The 17416-nt window shown below is 42.3% G+C and overlaps 1 protein-coding gene across 2 annotated transcripts in view; it reads left to right on the forward strand.

Moving 5' to 3' along the window:
- Positions 1 to 17416, forward strand: part of LOC117454963 (complement C3-like) — a 45459-nt gene that overhangs the window by 12477 nt on the left and 15566 nt on the right. For both annotated transcript variants that reach the window (XM_034094271.2, XM_034094272.2), the window contains 18 exons: positions 4167 to 4307; positions 4600 to 4699; positions 6599 to 6693; positions 6822 to 7013; positions 7148 to 7303; positions 7458 to 7587; positions 8364 to 8417; positions 9134 to 9233; positions 9343 to 9431; positions 9519 to 9658; positions 10391 to 10603; positions 14765 to 14828; positions 14944 to 15033; positions 15223 to 15429; positions 15840 to 15915; positions 16004 to 16163; positions 16482 to 16577; positions 17241 to 17391. In XM_034094271.2, the coding sequence (XP_033950162.1) occupies positions 4167 to 4307; positions 4600 to 4699; positions 6599 to 6693; positions 6822 to 7013; positions 7148 to 7303; positions 7458 to 7587; positions 8364 to 8417; positions 9134 to 9233; positions 9343 to 9431; positions 9519 to 9658; positions 10391 to 10603; positions 14765 to 14828; positions 14944 to 15033; positions 15223 to 15429; positions 15840 to 15915; positions 16004 to 16163; positions 16482 to 16577; positions 17241 to 17391 (2254 nt within the window). The remainder of the gene's footprint in view (positions 1 to 4166; positions 4308 to 4599; positions 4700 to 6598; positions 6694 to 6821; positions 7014 to 7147; positions 7304 to 7457; positions 7588 to 8363; positions 8418 to 9133; positions 9234 to 9342; positions 9432 to 9518; positions 9659 to 10390; positions 10604 to 14764; positions 14829 to 14943; positions 15034 to 15222; positions 15430 to 15839; positions 15916 to 16003; positions 16164 to 16481; positions 16578 to 17240; positions 17392 to 17416) is intronic.

Genomic DNA, 17416 nt, shown 5'->3' on the forward strand with positions numbered 1-17416 from the left:
AAAGCCGTGCAGGAGGAAATTCCTCTGGTGGAGTGCGCTTTGATGTTCTCCGGGGGCTCCACCCCAGAGGAGACATATGCCTGCGACAAAGCCTCACACAGCCAGTGTGACAGCCGTTGTGCAGATAGAGGTTGCCCGATCGAGCGCTCTCTATAGTGCACAACCAGGCGCTGAGAATGGCGCCAGGCCGCCGTGCGCACCACATAGCAGGACAGCGCGCACACAGGACAGAGGAGATGAGACGTGACTTCTTCCTCCGACCTGTAAGGAGGGGGGAATAAGCCAGCCAGGGTGATCACTCTTGACCTAAAATAGTTCTGATGACCTTAGGCATGAAGCCGGGTTAGGGCGTAAAACAGCTGAACTGCCATCTCCTTGGATCCGGAGACATCACGGAGCCACAGAGAGAGCAGACAAATCACTCACCCTTTTCGCTGATCGAGCCAAAAGCAGTACTACTTTGGCTGATAACAGTTTAAGGGGAACCTGATCAGGTTCAAATGGGGCTTTGCTTTAGTGCGCGCAACACCAAAGCCAAATCCCACTGAGGCGCCAGTGTGCGTGACACAGGTCTGAGTCTCCATACTCCATACGGCTGCTGCGTTCTGCGAGCCCCTCTGTTAATTTCGCCGGGAATATATATTGCTCTGATGGAGAGCAACGTGTGTGCGCGCCCAGAACAGCAGCCGCCTGGCTGCGTTCAGAAGCTACGCAGATCGTACTCCTCCCTGGCGATTGAGGTATCTGCTTCCATAGCCGTGGCCTGTTGTCTGTGCAAATCAACACATGTTTGATTGTACAGCAACGGGGCGACTCCCCCGTTCTTTTCCGAGATTTAGAAAAATAGCGGTGGTAAAAACCGCGCAAGACACTGTTCCTGGGATGACAGGAGTGTTTCTTGTATCCCATGGAACTACAGGGGGGAGAGACGTAATGGTCATCATGGTGGCGAGCCACGCCATCGCCGCCGCTGCCCGTGAGGCAAAAGGGCTGCGAGGGAGTTTCCACACGCTGCATTTCACGCCGTCTCTCATCATGAGGCCCGTACACGCCCAGGGGATGAGAGGTGTGTGTATGCTGTCCACACGAGGCGTTATTACAGTGCTCGTGGATTTATTATGACCGTGTGTAGGAGGCATATCTGGGACAGAGGAATGCCGCGAGCTCTGCAGTTTATAAACCAATAGGTTAAAAACAGCAGGCTTCTGCAATCAATCAATCAATCAATGTTTATTTATATAGCCCAATATCACAAATGTTACATTTGTCTCAGTGGTCTTCACAGTGTGTACAGAATATCAGTATGACAATACGACACCCTCTGTCCTTAGACCCTCTGTCCTTAGACCCTCTGTCCTTAGACCCTCACATCGTACAAGGAAAACGTTCCGGAGAAAAGCCACACTTTAAAGGGAAAAATGGGAGAAACCTCAGGGAGAGCAACAGAGGAGGGATCCCTCTCTCAGGACGGACAGACGTGCAATAGATGCCGTGTGTAAATTGAAAAGATAAGCGAATTTCTGCAGCGAATGAACCACCTCTGGAGTGTCCCCCTGTTGGAAGAGACCCAAGGGGATCATCCCGTGACCAGCTGACGCCAACGCCGAGCAGCTACGTCACGGAGAGGGCTGTGTGGGTTGTGACACGCCGGAGGAGAGCTGTCAGTTCTTCCACTCGCTGCCGCGAGAGCCGCGCTCTGCTGGCTGAGTTTAATTCCACTCCCAGATAAACGTTAGTCTGAGAGGGAAGAGGACAGCTCTTCTTCCAATTTATTATGAAACCCAGGCTTTGACAGATGCGATACGAGATGTACCGTCTGTAAAGCGACTTCCTCCCTGGAGTGAGCCAGCAAATAGCAGGTCGTCCAGAGACAACCACACTCTCATCCCTCCTTTGTGTAGTGGCTCCAGCCTTCTCTACACAAAAATGGGAGGAGCCAGGAAATATCTCTGAGAGCGGGCGCACGTGCTCGAGATGTGTTTTTTTGGTCGTCATGGTGACGAGCCACGCCAGAGCCCCTTCCGCCGCTGCCCGTGAGGCAACCCAAGGTGTGCTTGGACCGAAAGAGCTGCGCGGGGGCCTCCACACGCTGCGTCTCACTCCGACTCTCATCATGAGGCGCGTACACGCTCAGGGGATGGATGGAGGTGTGTGCAGTGCTGCCCACATGAGGCGTTATAACGGCGCTCATGGGTTTATTAAGGCCGTGTGTACGAGGCGTATCTCGGACAGAGGAATGCCGCGAGCTCTGTAGTTTATTAACCAACAGGTTAAAACCAGGCTTTAGCAACGAGCCCTGCTGTCTACTTAATCAACAGATTAGTGGCAGCTGGCTTAATTACCGGCTCTGCTTCCTCGGAGGCTCTCGCGGAGCAGACCAGGAGCGGGGGAGCCTCACTCCCCTTTGACTCGCCGCCGGGAGACCCTGTCTCTGGGGTGGTGGGGGAGCGGAGACATGGGACGGAGCCCCTGCAGCCGCCGAAGGGCGAGTCTGATGCCGAGGCGGTTGCTGTGGGCGTCTCTCCGCTTGCGGCCTCCTGTGGCCGGCGTGGACGCCGCAGCTGCTGCGGGCGTTGGTGCCGCTGTGGGCGCTCAGCAGGCTGGAGCCAGCTGTACATGCTGGCGAATGCCGTCCGCCTGTTCCGTGGCCGTCTTCATGGAGTCCACCATGGCGTGGAACTGGGGTCCAAACAGCCCATCCGGGCTGATTGGAGCGTCCAGTAGCACTTTTCTGGCCGACTCCGTAACAGACGCCTGCTTCCGCCAGAGGTGGCGCTGGATCTGTGTCACCCACACGGAAATCCTCGCCTGGGAGACAGCAACAGACGCGCACAGAATGAGCGCCGTGCTGGCCGCCATGCTGATTTCCTCTGCCTCGGTGGTGGACCGCTCTACCAGTGTCACCACCGAGTTGGAGAGCAGCGCGATGTTATTCGCTGCCGTGGTGACGGAGAGGGGGAAAGCATGTCCGGCCGCCAAGCTGGCACCCTGCTCCAACTCTGTCTCCCCCGTCCGGAGGAGAGGAGGGAGGGGAGAACCGAACGGCGAACCGTGGAGGGAGGCGGGGCAGCAGTTGCTTTTCTTCGGACTCCTGCCCGGCACTCGGCCCCAGGGATACGAGTCCCCGTCCGCGGCTCGTAAGCCTGGACGGGCCAATCGTCCTCCTCGGCCGCAAGAGCGTCCGCTCTCCGCTTCCTGTCGCCCGAGGGGAGACGGCGCAGTGTGTGCATGCTACCTGCTGGTTTAGAGCCGCGTACGCGTGCTCTGACCCCAGGCAGGATTCGCATACTGCTTTTATCTCTGCTGGTCATAACTCATTATGAACCCAGAGCCACATGAGGGACAATCGCGGACGCAGTTGTTGCTCATGATGATTCTCAATTGCTGTGCTTCAGTAACTGTGCTGGTTTGCTGAAGAAAAGAGGGAGCAGATTGCCGGGCCTCCTTCCTATTTATACCGGAAGGAGGCCTGAGGGTGGGCGTGGACTACAAGTTTTCAGTGCTGCGCGGGGGCGCAGGGGGATTACCCAATAGTGATAGCCTTAGAGGGCGAAGCCATATACGAAATATAACTCCGTCTTCTCTGTGTGTATCTGTTCCCTGGCTCCTCCTCTCAATGGCGGGTGGCTCTGACGATGGGGGTCCTCCCGCCACATGTTCTTCAGACTTTTTATTTAATGCATTTTAACGGCTGTAATCATTGTTAACGTAAAACCGGAAGTGACGTCATTGTTGACAACGGAGACGCCTTTCAATAAAGCTGTTCAAAATAAACTGTACATTAATTTAGCAACAACGTTAGCCACGAGCCAATGCTAACCGGAAATTAAATTGGTTTTAAGCTTAGAGTATGTTTAAACTAAGTCACGTCATTCAACATTGATTTTAATTTCTTACATTGTGAAACCTATACTTTACTTCTATCTTGCTATATTATATGACAATAACAGACCATAGCAATTTTTCTGTCATGGATTTTAATTATGATTCCAGAGAAATTGATAAATGTACCCGTTAAGCTTTGTTTCACCATAAACGATCTAAGTCATAATATTTAGTGAACAGAGCAAGTTATTAAGACTGAGTTTTGACCTTTATAAGATGTGGTCTAATAAGACAGTAAAACATATTTCTGATTGTTGAACTGTTTGTGTCGGTGTTGGCAGGTCGAAGTTGTGAATCCTGACAACACTCCGGCACAAGGTGTTGCTGTTGTGGTTGAACCAGGCACCGTGAATGGCTTCACCGCAAACAATGGCATGGCAAGGCTAACAATCAATACAAGGGACCCACAACTAACGATCACTGTAAGTCTCTTAACAATTCATACAGGCAGCACAGGCCGCTTTTCAAATGTAAGCTTTTAACATTTTTGAAATTATTTTTTTAAGGTGAAATCAAGCAGAGCTATCAGCAGATGTTTTTGTTTCTTTATAGCTCATTGCTTTACTTCCGCTTCTTGCACATTTAATTGGCAGTATGTAAATGGTGAAGCTTATCTTCATCCTACTGTAACCAGGATAAAGATGGAATAGGAAAAACTCATGACTTTTTAAGTAATATTTATTTAACCATGTGTATGTGTTTCTTTAATTTCAGGCAAAGACGAATGATCCTCGTATTTCCTCGAGCAGACAAGCATCAGCCACCATGAGAGCTCTCCCATATATTACGGAAAGCAAAAACTATATCCACATAGGTAAGAGACCAGGGTTGGGAAACTATTTTATTTTTTGAATCACGATTTGATTCTAAATTGATCCTCAATTAACTGCATGGAGGTGCTAAGTTAGAAATAGACTCCTATCAGCCTTTCGCTTAGTATGGCTGTTTGGCTAATTATGGTGTGAAAGTAGAGTGAAGCGTGTATGAAATTATTGGGTTTTACTATTAATGAAATTATTTAAAGTTTAGGTTGGGGATGCTTTGGACGGTATTGAGCCAAATAGCTATAACATAATTTGTCTGGAAAAAACATGCTCTTCCTACATTTTTCACTTTTATATAATAAATTAATCTTCGACTCTCTTGCTCTAGAACAGGGGTTGGGAACCTTTTTCCTCTCAAGGGCCATTTCAATTTTTTCAACATCCTCCGAGGGCCGTACAAATTATTGACCTCTGCTTAAAAATACTAAAATCACAACCCATTCATTTCTTCTTTCTTTCATGCTGTGCAAAGAAAAAGCAACCTCTTAATCCAGATATTTTACCATGACTCGCGCATGCATGCATGTGCACGGTTGTGGCGTGACCACCAAACAGAAGTATATGGACACAAGATGTGTGCAAAAGTATTTAAAAGTTGAAGTTAAAAGCATCAATCTGGTGCACTTTGAGACCAACATTAAGAGATCTATGGATACATCTCTCAACACCCAGATGAAACAGAACTGTAAGCAGATTTACTTTTTCTTTATGGATATTTTACAAATCACTCTGTATTCTTGTTTATTAATAACAACTTTTTTTTACTGTCATATAATATTTTATACCTGTTTACTTTATTCTCTTATTTTTTTATAACTATAATGATCATATAAAGATGTGCCTTTACCTCACTGGTTGTCAGTGGCGGTTCTAGACCAATTTGACTGGGGGGGCCACTGGGGGGCCAGTTATTTTCTGAGGGGGGCACAATACATGCAGGACGAAAAAGAGAACTAGACAGTATGAAGTAATTGCGCATAAGAAAACAATGCAATACAGTTATTGGTATTTGTTTCAGTACACTTATTTATTTCAGATAGATCTTATAGTTATTACTGTTAGCTTCAGCTTAAGTTATAGTGCAATGTTTGCACTAACACCATATTTATATAAAAATAAAGGCAATGAACAGTTACATCTCTACTTTACATCAGGGTGTCTGCACAATCTCACATCACAGCAACTAAATCCTGCGGTTTTTGGCAAACCGAGTACCAGAAAATATACATTTAAAAAAAAAAAAAAAAAAAATTGTTTTCATTGTTAGGGGGGCCACAGCGGTCAGAGGTCAGTGTTAGGGGGACACTGCCCCCCCCAGAACCGCCCCTGCTGGTTGTAGAAAAAGCTTCTTATATTCGTTAGCATAGCTACCTAACCAGATGCTAATAACAACAAAGCTATTGACTATGATCAGCTTGACAGATGAACAGATCGCCACTGGGCTTTCAACTAAAGACACAGACACGCAAAATTGCGGCATGTGTACGGCTCCTTATCTGAAGTGCCGAGCCAGGTTCTGGTGCTCTCCGTCAGAACTGCACCCCTGTCAGACGAGACATATATACCACGTGATGACACGTTAGGCTCGTGTTGTGTTCATGGACTCTGACCAGGAAAAACAGGCACTCGCTTGTTTAATTTTTTTGTGGTCTAGATTTCTTAATTTTTTTTCTTTTTTGCGTGTGTTTATAAATTACCTCGAGGGCCGTACCAAATTGTCTCACGGGTCGTATACGGCCCGGGGGCTGGAGGTTCCCCACCCCTGCTCTAGAATAACTGTCCATCAGAAGCAATGTAAAATATCATCGTTTTATGGGGAGAACATGTACTACAATGCTTTACTTTAGAAATACTGTAGACACTACAATCAAAACATGTCATATTTGCAGGTGTGGATTCAGCTGATGTAGAATTAGGACATAACCTGAAAATCACCTTCAACCTCATCATGCGGGAAAGTCATGACTGTGACATCACATACCTGGTGAGAGATGTTTGAAATCTGTGCATGTGAGCTTATACTACCCTTATTGTTGCGTCCATCACGTTGTGTAGTGCAGTATACACGCTCATGTGCAATAAGTGCTGATATATAAGTCTGTATCCCTATAGTTCATGAGCAGAGGTCAGCTGGTGCTAAAAGGTCGATACAAGACAAGAGGTCAAGTGCTGATCTCCCTGATGGTTTTCATTACCAAAGACATGCTGCCATCGTTCCGCATCATAGCCTATTACCACACAAATGGGAATGAAGTGGTATCAGACTCTGTTTGGGTGGATGTAAAAGACTCCTGCATGGGCTCGGTGAGACACGCAATACAAAACATACACATCTGATTTATTTATTCCTGTATTCATCTGACATTTTTTAATGTAAGCGACTGGTTCAACAAATCCACACCGTATGTGTAATTCATTGACCTCACCTTCACATTTAGCTGAAGCTGGAACCATCGAGACCCTTTCCATCCTATGGGCCTCGCAAGATGTTTGGTCTGAAGGTTACAGGAGACCCAGGGGCCATAGTGGGACTGGTGGCAGTGGACAAAGGCGTCTATGTCCTTAACAACAAGCACCGCCTCACACAGAAAAGGGCAATTTATTTATATCATATTTTTCTTGCATTCATTGCATGAATACATTTCTAATGACATATCAGAATTGTAATGTGAGTTTACAGATCTGTCTACCTCTTGCCTTTGAGTCTTATTTATTTATTTGTGTGTGAATGACTTTCACTATGCTCAGGTGTGGGATGTTGTCGAGAAGCACGACACAGGTTGCACACCAGGTGGAGGGAAGAACGGTATGAGTGTGTTCTACGACGCGGGGCTGCTGTTTGAGTCCAACACGGCTTCTGGGACTCCCCACAGACAAGGTGACACTACTTTACTCTCCCCTTCCCTGAACATAGTTTTAGGCTACAATAGTATACAAATGAATCTCTAAGAAAAAAGGTGAGCACATAGACCTTTATTTATCACCATCAGTCAAAGGCTGAGCATATTCGGTTCAGGGTCTTTTTACGGCTCCCTTTTATGGTCATGCAGATTGTTTTGGTCTCTCGAAATGGTTTGTTGCTGTTTATATATTTTGTAAATATTTTAGCGCTAGAAAAATATTGTATGCTAGAAAAACGACAGATACTTTAAATATGGAATAAAACAAATAGAAATGTCAGATACTTCCTGGGGGTATTTAGCTGAACTGTCCTTCTTATTAGTCAGTTTTAAAAACCACCTTTAGCACTTGTAATCTAAAAAAGCATATAATAACAATTACACGAATGAAACGTTTAATGATATGTCGTTTTTTATAGTTTTTTATATTAATAATTTGACCATCTATGTTTCTTGTAGTTATTTAATTAGCTGGTTTTACTGCGCTGTTAGGGTACAGTTTTATTATTATGCTACTGTGTTTGTTGTATCGTTTTATCTCTGGCACAACAATTTCCTTCGGGATGAATATAATCCTATCCTATCTTATCTTATCTTATACCAAATTTGCTGACCCCCACACCCTGTTCACGTTTCCTACCAGAGAAATCACCTCCCTCTGTTTTTAAAAGTTCCATAACAATTATACAATGCTTAAAGTAGGTAAAATATGGTTGAGTTCTGTAAAAGATTTTGTCTCTGTTGCTTATTTCAGAATTGAAATGTCCGGCACCGAGCAGAAGGAAACGACAGACTACAATCATGGATGGTAAGAACCATAACTCTATACCAGGGGTCGGCAACCTTTTTGATATGAAGTGCCATTCAAACATTTTGTTTTGATCAGCGTGCCGGTGAATTGTCAACGTGGAGGGTGAAGAGCTCAGCCCTCGTGAACTGTCAACAGGAGGGCGGGGAAGCGGTGTGTGGACCTCTATCTTTCAGCGCAACTTACATGATGCCGTTTAAACACATTTAAATAATTGGTTTAATCGGCATAATAATAAGGACGACCATCCGTTCTGTGATTCTCCAGAACACGCCGATGGCCAGTCCGCCCCTGTGTAGCATATTATTTTGTTGAGAGATGAGCAGATCGCCACTGGGCTTTCAACTAAAGACACAGCCACGCCAAAACTGCGGCATTTGTACAGCTCCTTATGGGTACTGCAATTTGTGAAGTGCCGGCTCAGCAACAGTGCTTTCCTTCGCGGTGAAACGATCAGCACTGCACCACGGAGGAAAGCGTCAGAAAGTCGCCTGGATTTAAAGAGAGCGGGGCTGCGTTGCATGCATGGCTTCCTTCCTTAAATATTTTTGCACACTTATTCCACTTATTCCTAGTGTGCCACTGGTTACGGTGCCTGGGGTTGCCGACCCCTGGCCTATACAAAGCAATAACCTAATTTCCTGTTATCTTCTGTCTGAGGGGAAACCTTCAGGTCTTAAAAGGAAAACCAATGCATAATTGCCTTAAACCTCTAGGTGAGGAGGATGACAGTTACATTATTACTCGCACCAAGTTCCCTGAAAGTTGGCTGTGGTCAGTGATGATACTTCCTACTTGCCCTGGACGAAACCCATGGTAAGTCAACCGACATATACACACAAAAAACACTAACTTCAATAATGACACCACCAAGATTTAAGCCTACACATATCTCTCAAAGATTTAACACCATTCTTTGTTTCAGTGATACCACATCAGTGACTACACGTATTCCACTGCAAGAGTCAATCACCACCTGGCAGTTTACTGGCATTAGTCTTTCAACTACTCACGGTGAGAATTCAGTGACTGAAAGCTGTTTCATTGAGTCATCTAACTTTCTCTATGTAATCCTTTTTTATTGTCCCCCTCATCTTAAAGGAATCTGTGTTGGTGATCCGTTAGAGGTAATTGTCCGGAAGGAATTCTTCATTGATCTCATGCTGCCAAACTCTGCTGTCCGGGGAGAGCAGCTGGAAGTTAAGGCAATCCTGCACAACTACAGCCCCGATCTTGTAACTGTAAGTCTGTGTTACATACAGTAAAAGAGGCAAGAGAACATTTTAGACTAAAGGGCAAAATCAACAGTAAATATTCAACTGACATACTGTCTCAAAACAGAGAGAGAATGACCTTCCTACTCTAGACTTTGATAAGTGTAATACCTGCTCACATGGTGGTTGGCCTGCACCTATTGTTTTCCAACCCAGCTTAGATTGAATTATTACCCCTACTTGCATGAGGAAAGCTTGACATAGCACCCTACAATTGCGTCATGGATGTAAAAAGATAATGACACCCTCTCTATCTAAACAATACTCTTGTAATACAATTATGTAGCTTGGGAAAACAACGATAGGGGCCGTCAAATTCATTTTTCGTGGGATGAAAATCCCACGAAATGTCATGTGGAGGTGGACATGGTAAAATCTAATTCATGGATGAATAAAGAGAACTGGATACAGTGTCGGAGGCAGGGCATCGTTGTCTGAACTGGGATGGAAAAACAATAGATGCGGGTCACCTCAGCAGCGGGAAACCTTACTGCAATATTTACAGTGTGCCTTTTATTATCCAGATCAGATTATCCTGTAAAAAACGGTGTAAATCATCAAATGTTAATTAAAATCAAGTATGCATTATCGTTAGCTGACCCAAAAATAAAACTGATGTAATCCTATTATATCCTCAATAATAGTCTTTATCTTTGAGCAACTTCACAATCTCCAGTCCATCTTTGTCCTGTTCTCAAGGTGCGGGTTGATCTGATTGAGGTGGATAATGTGTGCAGTTCGGCTTCAAAGCGTGGACAGTATAGCCAGGAGGTCCGAATTGGGGCTCAAACTACACAATCTGTGCCCTTCATCATCATTCCCATGAGAGAAGGAGAATTCTACATTGAGGTCAAAGCTGCTGTTAAAGCTTCACCGATGAATGATGGAATTAGGAAGATGCTGCGGGTGGTGGTAAGAAAAAGACAACCCACTCTCTTCAGTCTGCGTACAAATGATACGACTTTACACATTGGAAATGCCCGCAATAGATATGCAGAAGTCCGATTTTGCGTGCATATGATATGCTAACCATTCCCATTGAGATCTGAGGCCGAGTTTTGCGTGCATATGATACGCTAACCATTCCCATTGAGATCTGAGGCCGAGTTTTGCGTGCATATGATATGCCACGTTTCGTGCCTGCACCACTTATTTTTGTCCGGTCGGGTCTTGGTAGACCTGAAGCTGTGTGGTTCATAAAAACATGTTCTTACTCAATACCAAGCCACGATTATTGTTTTTATTTTAAATCGTATAATGTCTGACTTTTAGTTACCCCTGGCCTGAACTATGTTGAAGTTATGCAATGAATTAAAAACTTGGGTCACAGCTTCCTCAACAGTGCATTACAAGACATCTATCAATATGTGTGTATACCTCCACCATTAAACTGCCATATTCTGCAAATGACTATCTACATACATCTTATAAGAGTATAATACATATGTATAATACCAGTTAAAATAAGTGCTTCAACATAGTTAACATTGCTGGAGGTATACACACAATTGATAGATGTCTTGTAATGCACTGTTGAGGAACCTGCGACCCAAGTTCTTCATTCAGTGCAGAACTACACTGTAGTTGTGTATAATATGATATGTCAATAAACCTTAGAAAATCTTGAAATCTTGAAAGGGATGTGCAAAATAGTCATTATATACAGTCTTTAATGAACTATTAGTAGAGAATAATGAGTAATGAATATACTTTATAAGGATCCTATTAATAATAAAAATAATACAATTCAATAACATGCTTTAACCACTAGGTGTGCTTTTATATCAGCTGTGCATCGTTATGGTGTAAATACAGCCTATCTACCAATTGGATCAAATATAAAAGTCAGCCGAATTAGTGTTGATACTGCAAGGAGACGTATTGTGTGAAAAGAAATGTAAGATGTTGTTTAATGGCTGATATATTTATGATCCACGTCACGTTTTCAGTTTTGGCGGCAGTTCTCCTGTTTGTCTAGAAGTCTTCTCATCAGGGCTCTATAAATAGAGAACTACGGCAGATATGTAATATTTAATGCAGCCGAACCGTGTATTACAATGCCGTTATGTGATGACTTCCAAAGATCAAAGCAAGCACACTCGGAATAAAGTATTATTTTTTAAAAAAAATTAAATCGGATTTCACATCGCATAAACACCATCTCCCAACGTGCATTGTGGCTAAACCATCCAATCACTGAGCTGAGGATCTTGTCTACATCTGTTTCCGGTATTGCTTATGACGATGTGATGTGAGATGTGAGACTGGGTTGGAGAATTGCACAGGGGAAAATAACGTATCTATGCCACAATTTTAGATGCAGATTTTGTTAAACTAATACGTTTGCGCTGTGGACCAACACTATAAATGACGGGGAAGGGGGTAGCAATAAAGATAACACCATTAAACAGTTACACAATATAACAGAAATAATATCGATGGCAGCGTCCCTAGCAACCACCTTGGTAATAATGAACACGTTGTATGTACACAATTTCCTGAAGTAATCTTCGTAATAACTAATAATAATAAAGATCATGTACATCCACTGCACAGATAATCTGAAATAACAACTCATATTTCTCGCATCAAATGACATCAAAACGCATTTTAATGGCCAAACTAACTTTAAAATAGGCATTTTACACCGAGAATAAAACGAAGGTCGGCCATGTTTTTTTTTATGCGAAGAGAAATTTGAAGATCACGTGACACAGACGCCAGCCATTGGAAATTAATGGTGAAAAAAAACATAGGGATCCTACAATTTCAGAGACATTTTTGTAGAAATACTACATCCCAAGTTGTGGACCAACGTAGTTACTGTATTACACGTTTAGATGTGAGACTGGGTTGACATTTCTTATACTATCTACAAACATAAGAGTATAATTAATGTGTATAATATCAGTTAAAATAAGTGCTTCAACATAGGCAGGAAAGCAATATATTAGACGTTAAGTACTTTGTCAGGCTTAATATTTATGTGTAGATACCCCAAAAGCTTTTTTCTTATTTAAAAGAAGACCTTAACCTAAAGTATTCTTTAATGTGTTAATAAAGGTTAATTAGTTTGTCTGTTTTGCACCTCCTCATATTAATATCTTTGTACATCCGGCACTAAACTGTTTTATTGTAGAGATCACTTACAGTATCTTCTTAATTTTATATATTATATATATATCTATCATTGACCTTCTACTTTCCCCCTCTCTGTTTTGTATGTACTCTTAATATTTGTTTAATCAAATAACATTATTCAACAAAAATAATATTATTCAAAACAAAAATTCAATAACGTGCTTTAACCACTAGGCGGTGCACACAAGGTACACACAGCATACTAATAATAACAACGGTGTATTATTAGTGTAGGACACTTATGTATGTATGACATCTGAAGATGTGTAGTTTTATTCATGTTTTCACATAATTTTACAGGATATTGCTATACTATTTCTCATGTTTTACTTCTACACATTAATATCTGATTTGTAAAACATCACAGACAGAAAGGCATAGGCTATCCGTCATTTAATGGTAAGCTATTGAAATTGTGATTCCATAGATGTGTCTCCCATCACCCAAAAACCCCTGACTATTCTCTCAACTCAGTATTTACATTCTTATATTCAAAGAAAATCAGTAATATCTTTAAAAACTACAAGTCATTTTCTATCAGCTGTGCACCGTTATGGTGTAAATATAACCAATTGGATCAAATATAAAAGTCAGCCGAATTAATGTTGATACTGCAAGGAGACGTATTGTGTGAAGAGAAATTGAAGATGTTGTTTAATTGCTGATATATTGATGATCCACGTCTTATATTCAGTTTCGGTGGCAGTTCTTCCTGTTTGTCTAGAAGTCTTCTCATCAGGGCTCTATAAATAAAGAACTAAGGCTGTGTATTACAATGCCGTTATGTGATGACTTCCAAAGAGAAAAGCAAGCACACTCGGAATAAAGTATTTTATTTTTTTAAATGTTTTTCGGATTTCATATCGCATTAACACCATATCCCAACATGCATTGCGGCTAAACAATCCAATCACCGAGCTTCTAGCTTAGGTATAATCAGTTCAGTGGGTTTGTGGTGTGTATCACAATTATGCTCGAAATGTCCCTTATAGGCCTACGTCTGTTTCCGGTGACTTTATTTTGAAATTCAGTTCCTGAGGAACGGCTAAAAAGCCAGAGATTATAGAATTAAACAAATAAATAAAAACAAGGATAATTGTGTGTTATTGTTGAGTAAATAACAATGTGTTATTCAGAAAAGAATAACAAATTAGAACGACATTTTTTTTTTTTAAATACAGATTTCATTATTCTGAGGCTCCGAGCCCCATTTCCATGCAAAAAAAGTCAGACATTATACGATTTAAAATAAAAACAATAACCGTAGCTTGATATTGAGTAAGAACCGGTAAGAACATATTTTTATGAACCACACAGCTTCCGGTCTACCAAGACCCGACCGGACAAAACGTGGCGTATCATATGCACACAAAACTCGGCCTCAGAACTCAATGGCATTGGTTAGCGTATCATATGCACGCAAAATCGGACTTCTGCGTATCTAGTGCACGCATTTCCAATGTGTAAAGTCGTGTCATTTGTACGCAGACTGAAGAGAGTGGGTTGGAAAAAGACTACATGCCCTGTTGTTTTTTCCTACACCATGTGGAATTGTTCTCTTATTGCAGTACAATGTTCAAGCTGCCATAAAATATAACTTATCCGAGGTCTGTTACATTATGGATGCAATATTCTTGTAACTACTTTTAGTTTCAAGCAACAAGCCGTTTACAAATCCTTTAAAAACCTCAGTTTGAAAACAATCGGTTTAATAACGTGACAGCGCTACGGTTACGGGTATGAGAGAAATAGTCTGGTAAAGTCAGTTTTGGTAAACTGTTTTGTTTATGAAATGCATCTTCTTGAATATTAATATCTTATTTAAATTCGGACCATATTTGACTTTGTTAAACAACAGCAAAGACCGATTACTCAAAAAGTTATGCAAATGATTGTGATTTCTAATGTTTGTCCTAACTGTTGTTTTTCCAGCCTGAAGGTGTACTAGTAAAATATTCTATGATGTTATTTCTAGACCCCACTAATAAAGGTGTAGGTGAGTTACCTTGAAGAATGACATGGCTGCATTATACAGTATAGTGGTTTATCAACATTATGTGTTTATCTTTTGCTAATTGATGCTGCAACTTGCCCACTGTTTCTCCCTTTAGATGGTGAACAAGAACACATTCTCAACAGTAGAATTTCCATGACAGATCGGGTTCCAAACACACCAACACACACACTGATCTTTGTGACAGGTGGGACATAATGCTAGGGGATTGATATGTGATATGTACAATGGAAACGATATAAATACATTTGTATTGTTCTTATTGGGAAATATCTACCTCACTGGCCGTCGGGGCACTTTGTTGTTTGCTGAGTGGTTTCTTCTTGTTGATTTATAACGTTTTGTGTTTCTTTTCTGTCTGTCTGTGTTCATTCAGGGAGAGAACAAGTTTCTGCCCTCGCGGAGAAAGCTGTTAGCGGGAACTCTATGGGTACTCTCATCAAACAGCCCTCTGGCAATGGAGAGCAGAACATGATGAGCATGACCCTACCTGTCATTACAGCCACATATTTAGACAAAACCAACCAGTGGGAAACTGTGGGCTTTGAGAAACGTAATGAAGCCCTCCAACACATCACGACTGGTAGGGTCACTGATGCATTGATTGTGTGACCATCTATGTTTCATGGTGTCTGTAGATGTTTAATTGCTCTTTTTGCTGCACTTTTAGTGTACAGTTTTGCTGTTGTGCTGCTGTGTTTATTGTGTTTACTGTATTTTGTTACTCTGGCACAACAATTTCCTTCGGGATAAATAAAGTCTTATCTTATCTTATGTATTTTTAGTACAGATAGCAGAATCTTATTAATGCCACTGTGAGTGTGATTTTAAATTGTCATTGACATTGTAGAAGAAAATCAATCCACACCACCCCTCATTTGGGTTTCCCTTTTGAAAAGCCTCAAAACTTTAAACTGGCTTCTAAACAATAAGATTCAGTAGAGCAATGAATGGCACTTTTAAAAATGGTTGTGTGTATTTGTTTGTGTACAGGCTACAACCAAGAGCTTGTCTACCGGAAAAATGATGGGTCTTTTACTGCGTTTCCACAACGCCCAAGTAGCACCTGGTGAGGCATTCAAACATCCCTAAACTCACACAATGATATGTCACGTATGAATAAAACTAAACTATTACACCTTCTTCTCTCCTCTAAGGTTGACGGCCTATGTTGCCAAGGTGTTTGCCATGGCAAACAATCTGGTGGCAATGCAAAGCCCACACATCTGTGAGGCCATCAAGTTTCTGATCATCAACGCACAGCAACCTGATGGCTTATTTAGAGAAGTTGGAACAGTGATCCAAGGAGAGATGATGGTGCGTTCACTGGTTTCATCTGTTTTTCATCTATGTGCTACAAAAATAGCTAATAAGTTTGAAAACAATAGCATGTTATCGACCCTTATTTGAAAAGTAAATAAGTGTGTGTGTGTGTGTGTGTGTGTGTGTGTGTGTGTGTGTGTGTGTGTGTGTGTGTGTGTGTGTGTGTGTGTGTGTGTGTGTGTGTGTGTGTGTGTGTGTGTGTGTGTGTGTGTGTGTGTGTGTGTGTGTGTGTGTGTGTGTGTGTGTGTGTGTGTGTGTGTGTGTGTGTGTGTGTGTGTGTGTGTGTGTGTGTGTGTGTGTGTGTGTGTTTAGGGTGATGTGCATGGCGCAGATTCAGAGGGCTCCATGACGGCCTTCTGCCTCATTGCTATGCAGGAGTCACGAATGCTATGTGCTGCCAGTGTTCATGTGAGTAATTTACCTCCATACAATGTTTTCTCTTTTTCCCTCATCTGTTTCATTTCGTTATTTACCGTCTCCTCGCAGAGGATGTGAGTAATAAAGCTTTCTGAACCACTGGGAAGCATCTCGCATCTGCAAAGCTGTAAAGCTCTGTTTTACAGCCAGCCCTGTTGCTGCTCCTGTCCAAGCAGCATGCTCCGGGTCTAAAAAGTGAAGCCAATCCGGATGAGCCTTAAAGCTGCATCTAATATCCAGCAGGGGGTGACTCCACTTGTGGCAGAATCAAGTCAGATTGTATAGAAGCCGAAGAGAAAATAAACCAATTTCTCACTTGATTTTTTATTCAGTAAAGATTTTCCAAATTAGGTTATGGTCGCAATCGCTAGATTTTAGTCTTCTTTATTGAAGCATGTTGTTCATTTTGTAAATGATGGTCCTATTTAGAGTAAAATAGATGATTAATCAGCGTATGCTTTATGGCGAGGCTACCATGAGATTGAATAGTAGCTAAAATAGTGCTATGCGGTTAGGATGTTGTCTATGTTTTCATTTTAGACTCACTTATAGTTTGTTTTCATTTCATGAAAAGTATTTGTTTTCTTCTTTTGGTTGCCTAAAAATGTCTATCTGACTGTTCTCACCTTATTCTCTTTCCTCCCTTTTGTACAGAATCTACCCCGCAGTATAGAAAAAGCGGTGGCCTATCTGGAAAGGCGTCTGCCCAGCTTCACCAACCCATATGCTGTTGCCATGACATCATATGCCATGGCCAATGAAGACAAAATGAACCGCGAGATCCTCTACAAGTTTGCTTCCCCAGGTGCTGTTAATATTCTTAAACTATT

This window comes from Pseudochaenichthys georgianus, chromosome 11, assembly GCF_902827115.2.
Source record: "Pseudochaenichthys georgianus chromosome 11, fPseGeo1.2, whole genome shotgun sequence".
Lineage (NCBI taxonomy): Eukaryota > Metazoa > Chordata > Actinopteri > Perciformes > Channichthyidae > Pseudochaenichthys > Pseudochaenichthys georgianus.